Source organism: Lipophrys pholis (assembly GCF_963383615.2).
Source record: "Lipophrys pholis genome assembly, chromosome: 22".
NCBI classification, from domain to species: Eukaryota; Metazoa; Chordata; class Actinopteri; order Blenniiformes; family Blenniidae; genus Lipophrys; species Lipophrys pholis.
Window position 1 is genome coordinate 18,078,433 of NC_137644.1, and position 21,063 is coordinate 18,099,495.

A 21,063-nucleotide genomic window follows, 5' to 3' on the forward strand; every position below is an offset into this window, starting at 1 on the left:
CCGAGCAGAGAAGCTATCAGGTCATGTTTGGACTTTTTGAAGCTCTACTTTTATAGATTCTCCCACTGTTTGTTTTTTTTTTTTTTTTTGCCTGGACGGGAAATCCTGGAAGAGTGCCGTCCACTTTCTTCTGCACTTTGACAAACAGTGAGTCCGAGACTGTAAAAGAGATAAAAATCCATATCGCTCTGCGGTAACCTTAAATGATCCGTGGAGAAATGATTCATCTCACGGTCAACAACAAGTCGTCAAACCTGAACGGCCGCGTCACTGACCAGATACACAGCAGGGCCTCCTGTTAAAACTGCACTCCAAATCGTAAATTACCTCCTAATACAATCTATCAGTGCAGCGGCCTGCTATGCTAGTTTACGTTCTTAACATACACGAGGTCCAGCGTTTCTTGTTCTAAAAGACCTCCTGACATCTCGCTGCTGCGAATTTCATTTGTTGCTTCAACGCAAGAACGTTCCTGATTCTAATTCCTGGGGCTGCCGTGTGGAGTTTGCATGTTTTTCATGGCTGCGAATGTGTTGATTGTCTGCAGGACCCCATTGACCCTGTTCTGGATAAAGCCGGTAAGCAGATGAATACATTGGGTAGTCAGGAAGACTACATTTAAATTTTAGCCATTTGTCTCCCTCTACTGGTCAGATTATGCCCCTCCAATCTAGACATTTTGGTTCACTCAACAATCTGCTCCTCACTCCAGGTCAGTGGTATGGATTCACGTCCTGGGAAAACAAAAACCTCTCGTTCATTTGAAGCTGGCTCCAGGTGAAAGGGATCCCCTGCTGGTTCCACTGCTGGGCCACGGCACAGTCTGCTCCGATCGCCTCGGCAGCCAACGGCAGGACGGTCCTCACTCCTGTGTGATGATGGCGCAGCAGCGGGAAGGAGGGTCCATCTCGGTGAGGATCCAGCAAAGTCTGATTCATGCTGTGGGCCAAAGTGTCACCCAGGTGATGTAGAAGTGACGGCGGGGCGGAGATTGATGTCAGACCTTCAAAAGTCCCCAGAACTGCACATCATATTAAAGGAAGAGATGATCATTTTACCACTAGAAGTCACATATTTATCCTTGAACATTTCCCAAGCGTCTTATAATCATCAAAGGATGAGCGAACGGTAAGATTCTGCTTGTGCGAGCTGCTATTGAAGCGTATTTGATTTAGACAATGAGGCTCTTCAGAAACGTGGTGGCGTTACCTGCTTCTGGAGGGCACGAGAAGCTATTCTGCATCCTCCCACTCGCCGCACTGTGCACAGTGGAGTTTCCCCAGTAAACTCTCGACACTGCCGCAGCCTTGAAATCAAAACATTCGAAGTGTCTGTGAGACTTTAATTCTTTGGAAATTTATCAGGAAGGAATTCCAGAATCAGCTTCATCAGAACTCAGTTTGATCAGGTCAGATTCACATGGATGTTTGTACTGCTGTTCAAACAAGGATTTATTATTGTTTTTTTGTTTTTTTTATGTCTGTAGAACTATTTAAAGAATGAGCAATAAGTCAATTATTTATCTCCCCACAATAACCTCACTTTTCAATATCTGGCAGTTATACGGTATACATATACAGTATGGACACAAAAGTCAATTTCTCTGCTTCGTGGAAGTATTTGAATTTTTTTCAAGATATAATAATCCGCCTGGAAGTGATATAGATATATAAAAATGTTACTAAAACTGCAATTCTACATGAACGTAAACTCTGATTTGACATTATGTCTTCTTGCTGTAAAAACCTTTTGCCTTAAATCAGTTCTACACACACTGTACCTGTGGAGACGTGAAGCTCGGGAGTGTCGCTGGAATCACAGGAACCGAGTGTTTCTGCTCTTGAGGGTCTTTGGCTGTCACAGTTAGAAATACATTGATTTTAGCGGGAGTGAGGTATGAAGAGTCGACGGCTGTAAGGGGCTTTTAATCACTATTCAGGTCGGTCCCATTTGTTATGGATGAATGGCAATATTATGCATATCCTTTCATTTATATCTTCAACTTTCCATCTCCTCAGTATATAAATCATTATAATGGACTCCACTCTTCTTTCTTTTTTTTTTTTACCTTACATAATTACTAATCTTTACCTAACTAAGAGAAGTCACTTTTATTCTGGCCCCCATCTCCATTCAGAGCCCGTTTCTAAAGGTCATTTCACCCATATTTCAACCAGAGCATATATTCAGTCAGTTATTACTGTCTTACAAGAGGCTTTTTCATATAATAAAATGCATGCACACAACCATCTTCTGAAACATCTAATAAGTATTTTTTTTTAATTAAATTAGTAGTCATGATAACCATGATAACCCTATGAGCATGAAATATCTGTAAGCTACAAAAACTTTTTCATCTGCACATTATGAGAAACACCAACCCACACTTACTCTGTGTGCCACTTCTCTGCTTGACTTCCCGCCTCCATTTAGCTCGTCTGTTTGAAAACCAGACCTTAAGAGACAAGGCAAAACGTCTCAGGAACAAAAAAAAACCCACAGAGACGCTGAGAATATCTGAGGATTTCAGACGACGAGTCTACCTTGATGGTGTCCTCAGGAAGTTTGATTTCTGCAGACAGCTTCTCTCTGGTGTACATATCGGCATACTGGCTCTGCGAGAATTCTGAAATGAGAGATTAAAGCATGTATTCAAACACTTTTCTGAGTGTGAAACGGCCGACGTGTCAGTTTGCATGCATTTTAATTACCTTGTTCAAGGGCCCTGCTCTGCTCCGGCGTGAAAGTGGTGCGATTTCTCTGTTGGACTTCTTTAGATTTCTGGTCGTTATTGCACACAGTCTCAAAAATATCTTCGTCTTGTACCAGAGAATAAATATCTGCAAGTCAACCAATACAAATGACATTCGTTTGAGAAAACCATCGATTCTCAAGAGAAATACTGGACAGACAATCATCTTTAGTAAAAGCATATGTGGCCATTTAGAATAGATATAACATGTTGGACAATACAAGCTTTGTTTTTTTCTTTATACTTAAGTTCCTCTTGTTTTCCTAGGCGATTTACCCTGCTCAGTCCTGATGACCTCCATGCACATGGATCCATGGTCCACGTGTATCTTCCTGAGCATCCTGTTTATCGACGACACCTTGCAGAACACGGTGTGCAAGAACGCACAATCAAATGAGTGCTGGAATAGCATCCGCTTCCCAAAAACAATATTGAATATTATTGTGTGCTTACACTGGGAACTTTAGAGGCCTTGCATATTCTTGCAGCTGCGAGCCGTTTTCGAATTTCCCAGGCAAAAATAGTTGGGTTTTCCCGTTTGCACTGGATGATCGTGGAGATGACGCCGGGCGTGAGAAGCCGAGGGCGGCTCCCACCGATGGTCTTGGGCTCCAGGAGTCCCGTGCGGCGGTAGCGGCTCAGGATCTTGCTGACGCATCCGTTAGACACCTGAGAGATGCAGCGAGGTGGATTTCATTAAACCTGCAAAGTCTGAACTCATACGCATTATATGCATTGCGATGAGTAAACGTTAACTCATCCAACAACAGGAAAATAAAGAAATAAATACATTAAATGAATAATTCAATATTATTTGTCCACTTCAATGCAACATTAGTGAAAACATTCAATTACAACTTTTACCACTAAATTTACTTAATTTATTTTTGATTTCATGGCTGAATTATCAAAGAATGTAAATGAATGAGTGCTTTTGCCCCCCATTTTCCAAGCAACCATATTACTGGGTGTTGCTGGTAATCAAACCTCATGTTACAAGTGTGTGACATCTTCTCTGATTGGACACTCATGCTGAGGAAGAGCCATCCTGATGACTCGTATCGCCTGTAAAAGTTAGATTTCTCTTCTTTCCTGTAGTTTTAGATTCTCCAAATGGTCCAGGAGTTATGGATGTTCGTGTGTTTGTCTTGTTTACGTGACAGGATAGTAATAAAATAGTTAAAACGGTACCTCCATAAGAAATAATGTAGATCCACAAGGGATCCATCAATATAAAGGCCATAAAAACCACTTCTTTAGATATTTAAACCCCATAAATATGATATATTTGTGCCATTTGTTGTATTTACCCGGAGGATCCGGGATATTTGGCTTGGACGGACTCCCTCTGAGGCCAGCTCGATCATTTTCCTTCTCTTGGATTCCGGGAGAGGTCTGCCATTCAAAAACAGTCCACCAAGCTGGTTCACACTTCCACCACCTTGACCACACACACACACACACACACACACACACACACACACACACACACACACACACACACACACACACACACACACACACACACACACACACACACACACACACACACACACACACACACACACACACACACACGCCATTTAATTATTCAAGACAAGAATACCAAACCCCAAATTGATTAATCAAATGTTTATGTAATGACCATTTATAGGTTGTGCTTTTCAGCAATATGATGAAAACAGAAGCTGACGTGCACAATTGGATGGAACCTGAGCTTATTTGGGATACATTTCCAAAGTGTGGGAGCAACAACCTCGAAAGCATATTTTGTTTTCAATTTGATTTTCAGAAGACTTCAATGTCCGGGAGACATGAGACTTCAGTAGCTCTTTGATATGAACAAGAGTTGGATCATGCAAGCGCAAGAACTTTGATCTGGACCCAAAAATGAACTGGAAGCCAGTGCGGTGACTTCAGAATGGTTACAGCGCCTGGGAGCCTGTTTCAGAAGTCTCGCAGCAGCATTTTGAACCACTTGCATGCAGCTCAAACATGTGCCTGGAAGACAGGTATATAATGAGCTTCAGTAAAAGTACATTCTAAAGAACAAAGGTAAAATCGCATGGTAAAATCTTGATAGTGCCCTACATGAAACAAACAAAAACAAAAATCTGAACTTTACCATTATTTTTGAAGTCCACGTTTGGTGCGCGCATCTCCTCTTGTTCCACAATGTGACACGAGACGCTCCTCAGAACGCAATGTGATGAATGAAAAGGTTAAAAAAAAGAAAAAAGAAAAAGGAAACCCGTCCATGTACGTTTACGCACCTCTGGTGGATGACACTGAGGGGTATTACACCCATCAACAGAAATTTATAACCCAGCAAACCTGGGCCATGACGTGGTGGTCCGTCTCCTCAAGAGTCAATATTGTTTGGAAGAGGGAGCGTACAAACAAGATTGATGCGTCCTCAGTTCAAAACCTTCCCTGCGTAACGAAAATAGTACTCTTTTTGCTTATATCGTGCTCAGTGTTGATTGTATTGTCGTTTTGGAAGTTTTTATTTCTTTTTTTAAGTAACAAAAAGTTTCAATTGTTTTATTTGAGAAATACGCAGAGAAAGACTGGGGGATGGAAATGCCTTCTTTCTTTTTTTTAAGTGAAATATCGCGCACAACTCAACTGGTTCGATACCTTTGGAGTAACTTATCAAACACGAGAAATGAATTATGAGCCAAGTCCAGATTCAGATTGTCAAAGGATTGCTCCATACAGTGAAGCAGATATCAAGGTGGAGAGCTCGGAGTTGTCTGTTGCGCAGTGATTGCCATCAGTCTAAAAGAGACGAGCTTCTTTCTTGTGCATTAGTTCAGTTTTATCATCTTCCTATTTCGACTCACGCAAACACAACAACATAAATTCGGAAAATAAATGATCAACATACCTACTTTAGTGAAAGGGGGGGGGGGGGGACTTGTGGTCACGTGACGCGAGCATCTTTTCAGGTTTAAGTGGCATTGGATTAAGGGGATCTCTGCTCTCCTTTCATAAAACAAACATTTGGAAATCTGTTCCAATGACGACTGCCATATGGTAAAGTGCTTTTCATAAATCATAAATCCATCACGTAGTCTCTCTTTATTACATTTCCTTTCAAAACGTGAACAAATAGACTCGTATGTGGGCGCAAGGAGAGGGCCAATTGGGGGACCTCATTCACCAAAAGAGAGAGGCTAAAATAACCCTCACAGATGTTCCTTGGGCAGCCAGCAGATAAAAATGCGCTGTAAACGTTTCAAAGGGAAATATTTGACGAGCAAATATTAGCCTATGTGAAAACCCACACGAGCCTCGTCTTTTGGCCTGTTTAATGACTAATTGAATATCATTAGTTGGGTCCACAGAGATCGAAGTGCCCACGAAATAAAGGCTCAGATTTTAAAATGCCATATGGCCCAAATTATACATTAACCATGAGTTGGAGGACAATAATACTGCGTGTGCTATCAGGCAGGTTGGATGGAGCGCCACCACTTTTGGACACCACCATCTCCTTGCCAACCGAGACGAAGGACAAATAAGGCGAGCTTTTTTATTTATTACTGAGGAGTTGGTGTGGTCGTTGATTTATTGTAGGATGCTTTATTGCACGTACGGTGTGTGCCAAACGAGGCTGATTAAAGTACTTAGGCTGTGTTGTTAAAACCGCACCACATTTTCGCGGTGCGTAAATTGTGAGCCGGGCTCGCCAAAGGGAGGGGGGGCGGGAGTTTACTGGTCTGGATCTAGACAAATATCAAGTTTGCGTTTTACTTACTCATCGTAGGACTTTGTCCCGTGTGTATGACGGGTATATGAGTACTTTACAGGACCGAAAAGCGTTGGGAAAAGTGTAAAATTCACCCGCGTAAAAGAGTTACCAAAACCTCTCCGTTGCGCACGGAGGGGTCCTCGGTGCGCAACGGAGCGTTCTCCGCTCTCCATTTTCTGCGGCTCGATAAGACAAAGTTAAGCTATTTGTGGAGTGTCGATATTTTCACTTCTTACTTCTGTCATTATTCTAAAACTGTAATGTAAATGGATGCGCCGTTGTCATTATTCTGACCAAATATCCACCCTGTGGTCTCCACGGTCGAGGCAAAGTAGGAGCTTTCGTCAGTGCGTGACCTCCGTGAGGTCTGCCTGTCTGCCATTTGACTTCTCCGGAGATTGTGCGCTCTATCTACTAAGTCTAGAAGTTTTTTCAATATCTAACTTGTTTTAATACCGAATTCCAAATGAACCACTCACTCAAGATTGAATAAATTACCTGTATTTGTGATGTTTTATTGTTCACACCTTAAATTTCTACAATACTGGAAACAAAGCTTTGGTGGGTTTTTTTTTCCTCATGTTGTTGTTATTGTTTTTTACCATTTTCCACACATTTTCATCAATGCTTTCGTATCGGAAGTGGTGTGTTGTTCTGAATTCAGCTGCGTTCAAGTGTTTTATTTTTTAATTAAAACATCTTTAGACGCCTTCATTTGAGTTACACAGTTACATGGACAGAAAAAAAGAATCTCTCCTTAAATCTTAAGGTCAGTGTTTTCCTGATGCACAGTCACCAAAGGGATTTTTCAGCCATTACACATTGAAATCGAGGTTATGTTAATTGTGCGTTTAATAAATCCTGAGGGTTTAAAGGTAGATCCAAAGCTGCTTGATTAAGAAAAATGTTTGCACTTTGAATTTAATGACTTGAAGATGCTGATGCAGGTTAAACTATGTCTGTATAGTTTCTACTGTTGTTTTTTTTTCTTCTTGTTTTCCACTTCTTGTGGATTAAACATAAAGTAGGCTCAACATTGCATTTTCATCAATATCATGTTGTGGATTTGAATAAGATATTCTGTCTCTTGTTCTCTCACACTCATGTATGTTCACAGTAGTTATTACAGGTGGGTTCTGTTTAGAATTAATGTCAGAGCATCAGAACAGGGGTGAAGCAAACATCACAAGGTATTTAGCCAGGAAAAAATTAGAGTATAGGTCCCCTGAGCCCAAATGCTATTTTTACACTGTAATTTTGATATTACCGATCAATCATATATACAATAAACGTTGTGGGCCATGCATTTTCCTAGTATAAATATAAATACATGTTAATATAGAGAACAACATATACAACTTTGTATATGTTGTATATGGAATTTTTACGAAAGTTAAATTCATAAAAAGGATGTTTGCCTTTGAATAACACCTTTTCTATTATTTTGAGTTTTTAAAATCCTTTCTTTTTGCTGTCTGTACGATTTTGTAAGTTGAAGGGTGAAATTAAAAAAAAAGAAATAGAGAATATTGTTGGTAAGGTAACTGTGTTGACATTTCACTCAATACTCATAGCATGTTTACTAAAACAGTCTAATTTATTACAAAATATTCTCATTATGACAATTATAGCCTTTATTTTCTTGGATTGGATGAAATTGTGATCTTATCAGATATTGTAATATTTTGAGATTCTGTAGTTTCTAAATAATTTGGACTAAAATTAAAAAGCTTGAATATTTCAGTGCAATATGCAATAAATATTTTTTTAAATAAATTATGCCAAAATTGTATTGCATTCTGTTTTTAAATGTACCTGTATATAATTAAAAGTAAGAAAACAAGCTATTTTAAATGATTAAAAAAACATTGAACAGTTTAAATAAAAAAAAAAAAAGAAATCAAAAAGAGAAATGTTACAGAGATACCTGAGGATGATGAATGTGCAGCAGAGAGCAAAGCAATGGTCATTAAACAATTAAGACCATAATTATAATACACTTAATGAAATGAATGACAATATATTAAAAGTATTCATATCAAATAGTCCCAATGGCTTTTGGACAAAGAATGGTTTTAAGACTACAAAATCTGGAGACCCAAGTAAATACATGGGATCTTCCTGTAAACACTCAACCATCCTCCATCTCCAGGCCTTGGGGGTTACCAGCTGTGCTCCATCCAAGGATATTCCTGGCCACGAGCCCATTAACCCTGTCTGTACTTCTTAATTTCACCAACAACCAAAACCTGTACAACCTAATGCAAATGAACCAAAAAAAATATAAAGTGACATATATTTTGCAAATAGCCCATGTAGGGAAGGGAGCAAGACTGTGTTACAGTCACTACATCTTTATTATCTGACATACTTCCAATTAACATACTTACATATTTCACATTGTGAAACCTTATGTCATTAATGGCTTGGGACAAACTCTGACAAAATATAATCAAATTCATTCATTCTTGTGGCAAACGCTAATGGCAAGGCGCAAAGATCACTATCCTAGGCGGAGGTATTAGTTCATTGTTTATTATTATTATTATTATTATTATTATTATTATTATTATTATTATTATTATTATTATTATTATTATTATTATTATTATTATTATTATGCAGATTTTTTCTCCAAGTAACTTGTCCCACACCGTTGGGAGCACAGACACACTACTGTCTCTATGTGGTAATCTGTCAAAGAATTCTCTTTTGCAAAAGCAATTTCTGTTATCAACAATAATCCACTCTGACATCATTTCCCAGGGCCCCTGTTAATGAGTGGACATAGTGAACAAAGTGAACGTCTGAAGCAAGAGGAATCGCCAAACGAAGTTGTTTGAAGGGGCCAAAAAGGGTTAAAGGGCCAAAATGTAATGGCTGGACAACAAGGTCAGAGTATCTCCACAACTGCAACTCTTGAGGGGTCTTCCCAGTCTGCACTGGTCAGTATAAAAGGTGGTCCACCAGGAGCTCCTCAAATTTGACAGGCGGTCATATATTTATTGCTGATTGGCCAAAATGACAAGGCATTATAAAGCCAACCAACCAATGAAAGAACCAATTGATTGGACAGACAGACCTACTGCACAACCAACAAACCAACCAACCAACAAAGGTGGCACCATATTCTGTGGTCACACTATTGCAGAAACTTTCTATATCAATAAGTTTCTATATGCTAAATGTTACATTCATTCATTCATTCATTCATTCATTTCCAAATTTATTTCGAGCTACACAACACACAACACAGGCATAAAAGCCAGAAATAAATACAATAAAAGAAAACATAAAATCAACACTCTAGCTCGAAAAGGAGTGGGAAGAAGACAAGCTTATTAACTCCCACCCCTGTTCATAAACTTAAATAATAATGATAATGTGGCTGCTACAATAACACTGTTAAAATAAAACAGAAAATAAAACAACAACAACAAAAACAGCCAAGACATATAGTCTATTATATAATGTAAGATATTACTAATACAATATAATCACTTAGTTATTTCTTGTGAACTGAATTACATGTTATATCCTCTTACAATAATAACAACCATAATGATAATAATAATGATACCAATAACAATAATAACAATAATAACAACTGCAATAGTATAATAGTAACAACAACAATAGACTTCATCATTAGCTAGATCTGACCTTTAAAGTATACATCACTTTGTAACACCCATTAGTAATCAAGTACCCATTTCCTCCTTCTGGTATTTTGACCATACCATTTTTTTATATCTTGATTTGAACTGATGAATATTTGGACATTGTTTGTGCTCTACTCCCATTTTGTTCCAGAGTTTAACTCCACATACAGACACACACATACTTTTCCTAGTGGAAGACACTGCTTGAACATTAAGAAATAATACATGTTCAGACTGAGACTGTCGGATGACAAAATGGCACAAACAGGAACAAACCAAAACCAATTTGGTGAATACCAGGAATACGAAGACGTATGCCTTCTGTCCCTCCAAAAAAAAGAAAACTCTCTATTTATATAAGCGAATCAAAAGTTGCTTCAAGTAGAGCTGATTTAGTCAGATGCAGGATTTGAAAGGTCTTTCAGAAACAAATCAAACATAATACAAGAATATTTCTAGCTTGGTGTTCCTACAATTACAGGGCCCGGAGGAACGGCGCAGGAGGGTTCTTTGTTCTTTGTAAAGCCTCACAATTCCCTCTGGACTAAATGGAAGTAAAATAAACCTGCACTTCAATCAATATTAAATCTAGGCATCTGCGCAGAAAATATTATTCAATCCTTTTCAAAAAAGTAGATGCTTCACTTCAGATAAATGAAACCTGAATATGACTAACCTGATCGATTTTAGATAGTTTAGTGTGAATGTGAGAGATATGTGTTTGCTCTGGGGACCGTGCATATGTATGAATGTATACATGCAAATATGCGAGATTACAGCCAGCCTAATATACATCTTCAGTCCATAGCAGCCCAACGTAAAACAATACACTATTACGACAATAACAGAGGGAGACTAAAATGCATAAAGTAAACAGGAGTATGCTTGCCTTAGGCCATAAAAGGTACCACAAGGTACCAAGTGCAGCTCATACATAAAAAGTGCATTAAAGATATTTGACGCTGCAAACACGTTGGAGTCATTGGAAGGTGTCCTGATTCACCGACGATGGCTGTGAAGGGAGAAGGATGTGGAGGATGGAGAAAAGGAAGTCCAGTGAGGACGGGTTTAGGAAGATGATGACCTATGAAGATATATTAATTCTTACTGGCATAAGATTCAACATTGCAGATTTCTTAGAATAACATAAATGATGTGAATCTCCTCTTCTGATAGACCTGAAAAGTGCTCTTTTGGACTGAAATCTGGTGATAGTGGAGGCCTTTTGAGTCCCTTAAAGTCATTGTCACGTTAAAAATAAAGGCTGTTTGAGATTATTGTCGCTTTGCGACATGGTGTACCATTAGATTATGGGGACGCTTTGGTCATAAAGGGACTTAGTCGGCAACAATACTCAGTTGAACTACGGAGATTAAGTACTGCACGGTTAAGATTGAGGGGCCCCACTATGTTCTGTTAGATATTAGATAGAGAATAGATGTTTTCTCCATTTTACTTTATTCTCTGTATACTCAGTCGATGTTTGTGTGTGAGAATCCATCTATCTTTTACACTGCTTCATCTTGTGCGCCGTCGTGAAGGGAAATTTAGAGTTACAAATTTGTGTGAGGAAACGAGAGTACTCGTGGGAAACCTATAAATTCCCATTTTTCTGAAAACAAATGTAAAGAGATGCTTAGATATTGACTGACTGCCTAGTCAATCTACTTTATATTGTTTTAATTAATTATTTATTTGAAGTTAGTTTATCTATTAATGTATTTTCACTTCTTGATTTACTAGTGAGCTTCCACTGTTTTCTGTAAAAAAAAAAGAAAGTAAGGTAAGTATATATATAAAATCCTTTTTTAAAGATGTTTTATAATATGTGTTCAAATGAAACTTTGTCATTCCATTGAGGTGCTGCCATGTGATTGATTGGCTGATCAGATTATTGTATAATTGTGTATTTCCACTGTGAAGTTGAAGTGTACCTAATGAAGTTCAGGGTTCATTTATGCGAATCTGAGATTTAAGAAAATATTTTTTCTCCGAGGCTCCCTGAACGCAGCATTATCTGTGTTCACGCTATGCTGACGTGTCGTGGCTCGTGCACCGGAAGTCTTCCCTCCGACGTGCCCACGCGGTCACGAAGCGTCTCCGTCCGCCTCCATTCACACCGCGAGTGTGGCCCGGATGTACTCTCCCTCCCTATGTGTGTGTGTGTGTGTGTATATGCATGGCACAGTGTGTTTCCGGTATAACGTGTGTGTTGATCGGTGCTCAGCCTTTTTCTCTTGGCTTTCATTAGAACAGCTCACTCCAGAGTCCCAGCTCCCTCCACCTGCTCTCCCCCGAACGGCGTTAGATCTCCAAACCAGAGGACATGGCTTCCGTTTCAGCTCAGGCTCAGTCAGCCGCCGCCTCGGCTGCCCCTCTGCAGAGGGGGATTGTGAAAATGGTAGGAATCCTGACCCAGGATTGTGTGTGAGAGCTCTTGTGTGGTGGTCTGCTAGTTAGCTCAGTGGAGGCTAAACCTCCCGATCGCCGTCATTCAACTTGGAACACAAACTCACGGCACGTCACCAACAACACGATCCGGTCACCGGGAGTGTTGACATGATCTTAACGAGAACTGTCATGGACATTAAAGTTAACCTGACACAACGGTAGCATGCCGGCTAATTAGCTGGTTAGCCGCTAGTCTGCTAATAACGCTGTGGGGGAAAACTGCCGTTAACACGTTTGCTCAAACTAACTGTCGTCTTGGATGGATGATAAACTGTTTGAACATCGCTGGCAAGTTTGAATTATTAAGCTGCCAGGTTTAGAACTTGTGCAGATCACTCTCTTGGTAACAGATGTTCAGTTTCCCAGCTAAGAGCTAACTAGCATTCACACTTTCGGCGACTGTTTAATGTGTATTAATATGTTAATGCACACCCAGACACTTCGTTGTCCGTGTAAATACTGGCACATCCAGCAGGATCACTGCCAAATTAACTCATTTCTCATGCAAATACCACTTATATCACATACAAATAAGTGTATAGCCGCATTAGCGTGGAAGCTAATGTGTAAACGTCCATAAGTTGTAGTTTAGTCTGTCTCCCTGAAAACTTTCGAGGCCTTTAAACTTTTCCAGTATTACTTTTTTATAACGTCTGATAAGTGTTTCTTGAGTTTTGATCGTCAGCAATCCGTCATTTCCAGTCCCAGCCTGCTTTTTTCCCCCCAGTGCACCGGTTAAAACCAACCGCAGGAAACTGACACGTCGCTGCAACTTCTTTGCTCCCCTGTGTAATCTCCCATTCATCTGGACTGTGTGTAGTTTCAGTGGCCACATGTAAACAAACCCTTTCTCAGTTTAGATTAGTCTTAATAACTGTGATTTGGTCATGCTGATCGAGTCAACAGATTTTCTTGAATACATTTATGATCTATGATTGAGTGCCCTCTCTTCTTGGAACAGTAATGATGACTTCAAATAGTTTACTGAACATACGACAACACAATAAGTATTTTCCCAGTTCAGCAATTTACACAGAAACAGCGCCTTGAGTTTTAAAAGAAGGTCTGGTATATTTATGTTAAAATCTGTATAAATGCAATTCTCATTCTTGTGCTGGGCATTTACCAAAAACTTTGATTTGATCATGACCATTTTTCACATGTTTAAAAGTTCTATTTGTCAGGCAATCAGTGAAATCTGTGACTTTCCCGAGAAACTTAGTAATAACCTGGGCATGTCACTCGTAAAAGCACCTGAGATAAGATGCGTCTCTCACTGATCGAGATAATATTGCAACCAAACTCGATAGAAACATCTGAAATCTTTCTTGTTTATAAAGAGGTTTTCCAGCATTCAGTTTAAAGCTGTCCCAAACTTGAGCTTGAGAAAGGTCGAGTGAGGCTGCGACGTGCGTTCAAGCCGCGACTTGGCCTGATTGTAAACAGGATTGTAAACTATTCCTCATGGCTTCTCTGCTGCTGCAGTCGCTGAAAACTACAGTTGCACCTGCGCGTCTCTCCTTCTTTGAGGGAAACACTAATGACTCGACGACTTTATCTAGCTCACATCTTAGATCAACAGCGCCCGGTGATGCTCCCCGCAGACACGCTGGAGCGTCAGCAGATAAAAGGTGTTTGCACAGATTCGTGTAAATGCCATGGTTGTCAGACCCCAAGAGTGGGGTATTTAACTATGTTATCAGATCGTGTGATCTCGACTTGAATGACAGCCTGTCACCGTGGCAACCTGTTGTGTAAAAGAGTTTCCCACCGCTGTTCCATCTTCTCAAACTTCAAAGCCCCTCTGATATTTGCGAGCTGGCAACTGATTAGCATTGATGCTTTCTTTGTTCCCCGACGTTACGTTGCACTAGTTTTGGATGGACGTGTTTGAAGTCTCTGTCCGTCTCTGCAGGTCCTGTCAGGCTGTGCCATCATTGTGCGGGGCCAGCCTCGAGGCGGGCCGCCCCCGGAGCGTCAGATCAACCTCAGTAACATCCGAGCCGGAGCCATGGCACGTCGAGCCGCACAGAGCCAGCCCGACGCCAAGGACATCCCTGATGAGGTGAGCATGTTAATTTATACATGTCTGTTTGCCAAGGACGGTACAGATGTTGTTTTAACTTCAGTCAGGACTATTTGCCCATTAATAGAGTGATACGTTTTGACTGGTGGCTGTGGGAAAAAAAAAAAAGTTAACCTAGTTGTGGGTTTATTATTTGCACAATGTCACCAAAGAACACATTTAACATGAAATAGGTGATTGTTTGTCTGGACAGCACTATAGATTTACCTCTACTGATATTGATGAGTCAAAGTCCACCCCTGACTGCTGGTGGTTAACCTTGGACGGGACATCCGTGACTCTTCCTGTCTGTGTTGCAGCCCTGGGCCTTCCAAGCCAGAGAGTTCCTGCGGAAGAAGCTAATCGGCAAAGAAGTGTGTTTCACGGTGGAAATTAAGACCACTTTGGGCCGAGAGTATGGCATGGTTTACCTGGGGAAAGGTACGCTGTCACACCTGAAGTCTCAAATTGTCCCACACACTCACGCATTCAACACTTGTACCTTGTACTATCTTTTACAAAGCTCTAATAATTTCATTTTTTTTAGTTAGACTGACTTTTTTCCCCCCATCTCATCGCAGACACAAGTGGCGAGAACATTGCTGAATCACTGGTGAACGAGGGTCTTGCCACAGTCCGCAGGGAAGGAATCCGAGGGAACAAGTAAGAGTCCTGCTTCTGAACAGCTTTTATGAGTCATGACTCGCGCTCAGTGGGGAACATGGCAGCTTGGTACAAATTGCAGTGAAAAGTCGTGATGAATTAATACCCTGCATACTGCAAGTAATCCTAAATTGGGATTTATTTTCAAAATCACATTTTACAAAACTCCAAAAATATAAAAACATCAATGGTTTATTGTGATTTTTTTATTTATTTATTTTTAACTTTAGTCTCTCTCCATCAAATTGTTCCACGTTCTGTGAATAAAAATATTCAGGATAGATGATAGAAAGTCTGTAAATCATTTATTGTTTTATCACAAAACAAACTTCAGAAAATAATCCAGCTATCAATAAAAATCCATTTAGTATTTATTGTACTGATTGCCAAATATTTTTTTTTTTTTTAAATTTGTGGCATGCCCAATGCTCATCTATAAGATATTTATATTATTTATATTTTGTTGTTTCTGCATGAAGTCACAAAAACATAAGTAGGCATCTAATGCAAAAGGTGTCAAAAATAAGGCCTGTGGGCCAAAACCAACCCGTATGAGGCTCCAATCAAACCAAGCAAATAGTAAAAAAATTCAAAGAAAAAAGAGATTTGAAGAAAAAAAAAAGGCGGAAAAACACTTAAGACCCGAGCTGAAATATCAGCGATGCTGGCTAACTAGCATTAGTAAAGTAAAGTTTGTAAAAACATGCATAATGCAACAGTTTTCCACAAGAAGGTTTTATTAAAACTGTCTTTATGTTGAGATTGTAGTCATTTTAGTTGCAATTATTTGGTTGTGTGAAAATAAACAATTTCATCACTGATACTCTGCGCCACAACAAAGAAAAACTTGTGCATCAAATTTGGGATACTGACAGCCAGATTTGTTAAAAGGATAACCTCAGCATATAGGGCTACTTAAGGTTCCTGTTGTCTGATTAGGAAGCCTGGTATGTTTGCCTGTTGCTCTAATTGTCACTGTCAGGGGACCGAACGCTAACATGAATAACATCGTGGAAAGAACACATCCCTGGCGAGTAGATCTCTCTCTAATCAACAACTTGGAGATTGTTATTCATCAGAACACTTGTAGTTGGGTTTGTGTATAATATCTGGACCTGGAAATGTCCAAATCCAAATTTAGGTGGTACATTAAATAGATATGCCCACTTTATTATATATTGTCTGGCATCCAGTGATAATACTGCTGGCATTAGATTTTTTTTATATAGATTACATTGTAGAAAACCCCCTTGTCGTTTTTGCACAAAGTCGTTGAAAATCTTTCCAATTTAAAGGTTATTATAATTTTACTGGTGCCGCTCACTCGAGATGAAACTGGAGTGTGTAGTCTGAACTAAAATGAGTTTGACACCCTGATTTAATGAGTTCTGCACAGAAAATGGTTTCAAAAGGAGCATTTTTTTGTCCATCACCTTTAGCCAACTCCACTGATATTTAAGACTGAGACTAAATAAGACCTTTTTTTTTTTTTTTTTAATATTGGTTTAAAAATATCACAAAATGATTGATTAGTTCATCATGTTTTTAATCAACACAATTACATAGGAACTTTGCCTGAAGCATGGCTTTTTGATTTGCTTATCACATTACTGATCTGGATAAATATTTCTGTAGCTTGCAGAAGAAATAATCTTCCAGTATGTAAAGAGCAGTACCCCTAATCATTGTCAGAAAGTAAACGCTTGTCAAAACAAATGAGAATGTGAAATATGAGGGAGTGTGATTGAAACTAAACTGTTTTGTTTTCTTCTTGGCATTTGGTTGATGGAGGTTGGAGTCGCCTTAAAAGGCGCCCTGTACAACCCAGAGCCATGCCTCTGTGGTGCACTAGGTGGCAGTGTGGAGTCAGTGATAGTCTGGGGGAAAATGATGCGTTTTCACTTGAAATGTTGTGTAAACGGAGCCTCGATGTTCCAGATTGGCTCCAGTGGGTAAGCGGAGCAGCAGCCATTATTGTGTAGATATTCATTCAAATTCATGAGACAGCGTTGTGGTAACTTAATACTGCATGAATAACCGGGCTGGTTTTTATCTCATTCTGCGGCTTGCTTCACGTTTTAAACATTTTGCATGAAACAGAAACGCATTGCAGCTTTTTCAGAGGATTGAAGGTTTAAACATGTTGCTCCCAGCTTTAGCTATTGCTTTTCAACGCTAACAAATTCCATACGGTAGCCTTATTGGTGTGTTTTCATTTGATAAGCACAAACATTACAAAGCTCTTGTATAATTAACACAACACTGTGTTTGGTGTATGTTCGATAATTTAGATTCTCATTAAAGAGAAAGTCAGTATGTAGTTCATTTGCTCTCTTAAACTGAAAAAATAGTTAAATTGTTAATAAGCAGACTTTTCCTTCTAATCATAGACTTTTTTTCATTTTGTTTCCCAAATTATTTTCATGTTTTCTCAACTACAACAGAAAAACCCCCTCATCAGATCAGTGCAACAGCTCTTTGGTGTGTCACTACACTAGTGACTAAGATGTTTTTCCCTCCAGAAACTGGCACAGTCATTGTGTGCCATGGGAATCTGCAATGTCAAAACTTGTTTTTGATTTGCAACTTAACATTCTCTGTAGAGAATATGAAGGAGAAACCACTTTTGGCAACGTGATGTAATCTCCCATTTGCCGAAGCTTCCACTAGCACCGCAGTGGTAAATCTGTGGGGTGATCTCCAGAAGCCCTCAACTAGCAGACTGTGGAGAATTGAGATGGAGCCGCGGTATCCCAGATGGTGGCAGCATTACCCTGCTGCTACAACCACGTCCCTCTGCAACCCTTTTCTGCCACATTGCCCTTCTGCAGTAATCCCCTAAATACACTTGCACACCCAGTGGTATAAGACAAAGTACTGTATATCCCCCCCAGTGGCAGTATTTGCACATTACACACCCTACAAGCGGTTTGACTCATGCTGCTACATTTGTTTCTTCCAACATGAACCGAGATGATGTGAATATTCTGCCACTAATGACCCATTTCAAGCATTCTGCACAATGGCCCAGAACAAGCACTAATGTAAATGATGCTTTAAGTGTAAGCTGGCATCATTTGGCCAAAGAGGAGTCCCATTACTCAGTTATGACTTAAGGCCCGAGTTTTCCCCTCAGTGCCTCCAATACCATTCCTCGTCATGACTGGCTACTCTGATCACACTAACTATGATGTGATGATACTTACAAAGGTGATGGTAATGACGGTGGCTTTGGACAGTGCAGTTAAACATGTGTTCAGAAGCCCACTGCTGCTCGCCCGCACGGTCAACCAGTTCACAAATCGGAACGCTCAGAAAATGCATAAAGGCAAAGCTGATGTTCTTGGAGCGGCTCGGCCCTAAAGTGTCACCCGGAGACTTGGGCCCCGTTTACTTGACGTTTTCAAGTGAGAACGAAAACTTTTGTTGTGTCTTTGGTTTGCCGCTTACATGACAACGGTGCTTGGCGCCACTGAAAACACAGTGTTTTGAAAATGCTCCTCCTCTGTGTAGGTGGAAGGAAACCAACTTTTGTGAAATGCAACTGTAGTGAGTAGCATAATAGTAACACTAGCATTCACACTTTCAGCGACTGTAACATAATAGTTCTTCTGCTCATGCGCAGAAGAACTATGATGTTATTGAACATCATTTAGCTGTACAATACCAATAATAATGCCATGACTCCCAGTCTCTCCTGGACTCGGAAGCATATGTTCTCTCCGCACTTGTGAGTTTGGCTTCATCACAAAAGCAAATGGGTCCCACTAGTGGTCCAACATGAAAACTACATCCTTTTCAGCATTTCTGCTGTTGCAGTATAAATGAACATCCATTTTTTTTTTTAAAACGTTACCTGGTAATCGTGAGACTTTTCTGAAATGAAAACGCAAAAACGATGCGTTCTCACTTAAAACGTTGTGGGGGGGGGGGTGCCTTGGGATACTTACCTGACAGGTCATTATTTCATCACTGGAATAACGATCGTTCAGACATATATACGTAAGACTACCAACGTAATCTGTTTATGTGAATTCACGAGGTAAAGCTAATCAAGTCGCATTTATGTGCAGAGAGAAAGTTTAGTATGGAAACAGACTGAGGATGTAGTTGTGACCCAGTATTTCGTCTCCTTGGGAATCTGTTAAATATTGCTTTCGTATCTCGTTTTTGGATCTCTCTAAAGTAGCCAGATAAAACATTAAAAAACAGGTTTCTATTATGACCACTGTGTGTTGCAACTTGTTATATATGTGAGAAGGAGTTTTCTTCAAGTTGGATTTTTCCCCTTTTCGGATGCACTCATGCTTACCGTTTCCCTGAGGTCCTTCACATTAACCTCACCTAAACACGGGCCTCTATCCATTTGGTTTGTAGGCACATTTATAGGCCGTAGTTAAAAAAACAAAGGGGCTTTGAAAGGCTGCTGCAGCTGTGCGTTGCCATGTTGTCCTCATCTAGCACCAGACAGGATTTGTTAGGAAAACTCCCTCGTTGCAGACATTACAACACTATTCAAGTCTTCATAATCTGAGCCTTGCTTTGACCTGAGCACTCTCGAAAAATCTATGTCCTCGGTGTCGAGATTGAAATGGATGCTCTCGTCAGTCATGTTTTGTTTTTTTTCTTCTCCTTTTCCCCTCTTCTTCCGACCGCTTGCCCTTAAAATATTGTTTATCCATTTACGGAGGTGGCTAGACCCTGGGAATCGCTCAGATTCCACTGTGTTACACGTTCGCTTTGAAAAACTAAACCCACAGGCGGCGCTTGACTGATTGGTTTATATAACGCCCACCCACCAGAGCAGAAGGGAGCCGCATTAACATGGTGACCGACTGTTTCATAACCCCCCCGTTGCTCCTTTTTAACTGCAGCCCCAGAGGAGGGCTGGTTGAAGGGTGTAAATGTCTGGGGGTGGGGTGGGGTGGGGGGGGACTAGAACCCTTCCAGTCAAGTACGCTGGGGAGCACGACTTCCCACAACCCCTTCAAACTGCACAGACAATAGGGAGCAGTAAAGTGGCTCACCGAGGTTCAACATTTTTGTATCTAAAGTATTTTGGGTTGCACAAGGGAGACATATGGAGATGAAAGATGTAGCCTTCGGCGTGTTCAAATATCAGGGAATTGGAAAGTTTTCTCTGCTCGGCCCTTGTTCCTCCAGCAGTCTTGCTCAGTGTTGCGCTCGCTTCCCCATCAATATCTGTTTTGATTTGAAGCAATGTGTTGCTGACCTAAAAAGAGGCCCGTCTATTTGGAGACGCGGATAAGTTCACTATCATCTGCCTCCACACACAAAGTTATTTCTATATCATCGCAATCTCTTGATCGCTGTTTGGTCTGTGTCTGCTTTTCTTGATTACATTTTTAGCTTCGCGGTCCCGTTCTGTACTTAAATCCTAAGTAGCTTAAACACAATTGACTTCTTAAAGAAAAGTTGCACTATTGTTGCTCAGTAAGCAAGAAATAGTTTCTATTCATTTGAAGTTTGTGGCTAAGAGAATAAAAAAAAAAAACACTTGGAAAGTGAACTTGACTGAGTTTTGGGCTTCGGTCCAAACGCCCAATTAAGAACACACAGCTGGAGAACAGGCTCTGTGTGTGTGTTGCGTTTTAATTGAAAGCCACTTTGTTGCTTGTGTTAAGTGTACGGTGTCTTTTAGGCAGTAAGATGTGAAAAATTGAGTTTATACAGTGTTCATTTTTAAAAAGCT

The 21,063-nt window shown here is 40.1% G+C and overlaps 2 protein-coding genes across 2 annotated transcripts in view; one reads left to right on the forward strand and one right to left on the reverse strand.

The window, feature by feature from the left end:
* Window positions 1–713: 713 nt before the first annotated feature.
* Window positions 714–6,519, reverse strand: pax4 (paired box 4; the record flags this gene model as incomplete). Its single annotated transcript, XM_080491592.1, has 8 exons — window positions 714–1,021; window positions 2,392–2,455; window positions 2,544–2,626; window positions 2,712–2,840; window positions 3,029–3,110; window positions 3,206–3,421; window positions 4,063–4,193; window positions 6,516–6,519. The coding sequence occupies 8 exons, from the start codon at window positions 6,517–6,519 to the stop codon at window positions 714–716; spliced, it is 1,017 nt and encodes a 338-aa protein (XP_080347718.1).
* Window positions 6,520–12,324: 5,805 nt separating this feature from the next.
* Window positions 12,325–21,063, forward strand: part of snd1 (staphylococcal nuclease and tudor domain containing 1) — a 182,771-nt gene continuing 174,032 nt past the window's right edge. Inside the window, exons 1-4 of the mRNA XM_080491780.1 lie at window positions 12,325–12,572; window positions 14,538–14,687; window positions 15,008–15,128; window positions 15,269–15,350. Coding sequence (XP_080347906.1) covers window positions 12,498–12,572; window positions 14,538–14,687; window positions 15,008–15,128; window positions 15,269–15,350 — 428 coding nt within the window. The 5' untranslated portion in view covers window positions 12,325–12,497. The remainder of the gene's footprint in view (window positions 12,573–14,537; window positions 14,688–15,007; window positions 15,129–15,268; window positions 15,351–21,063) is intronic.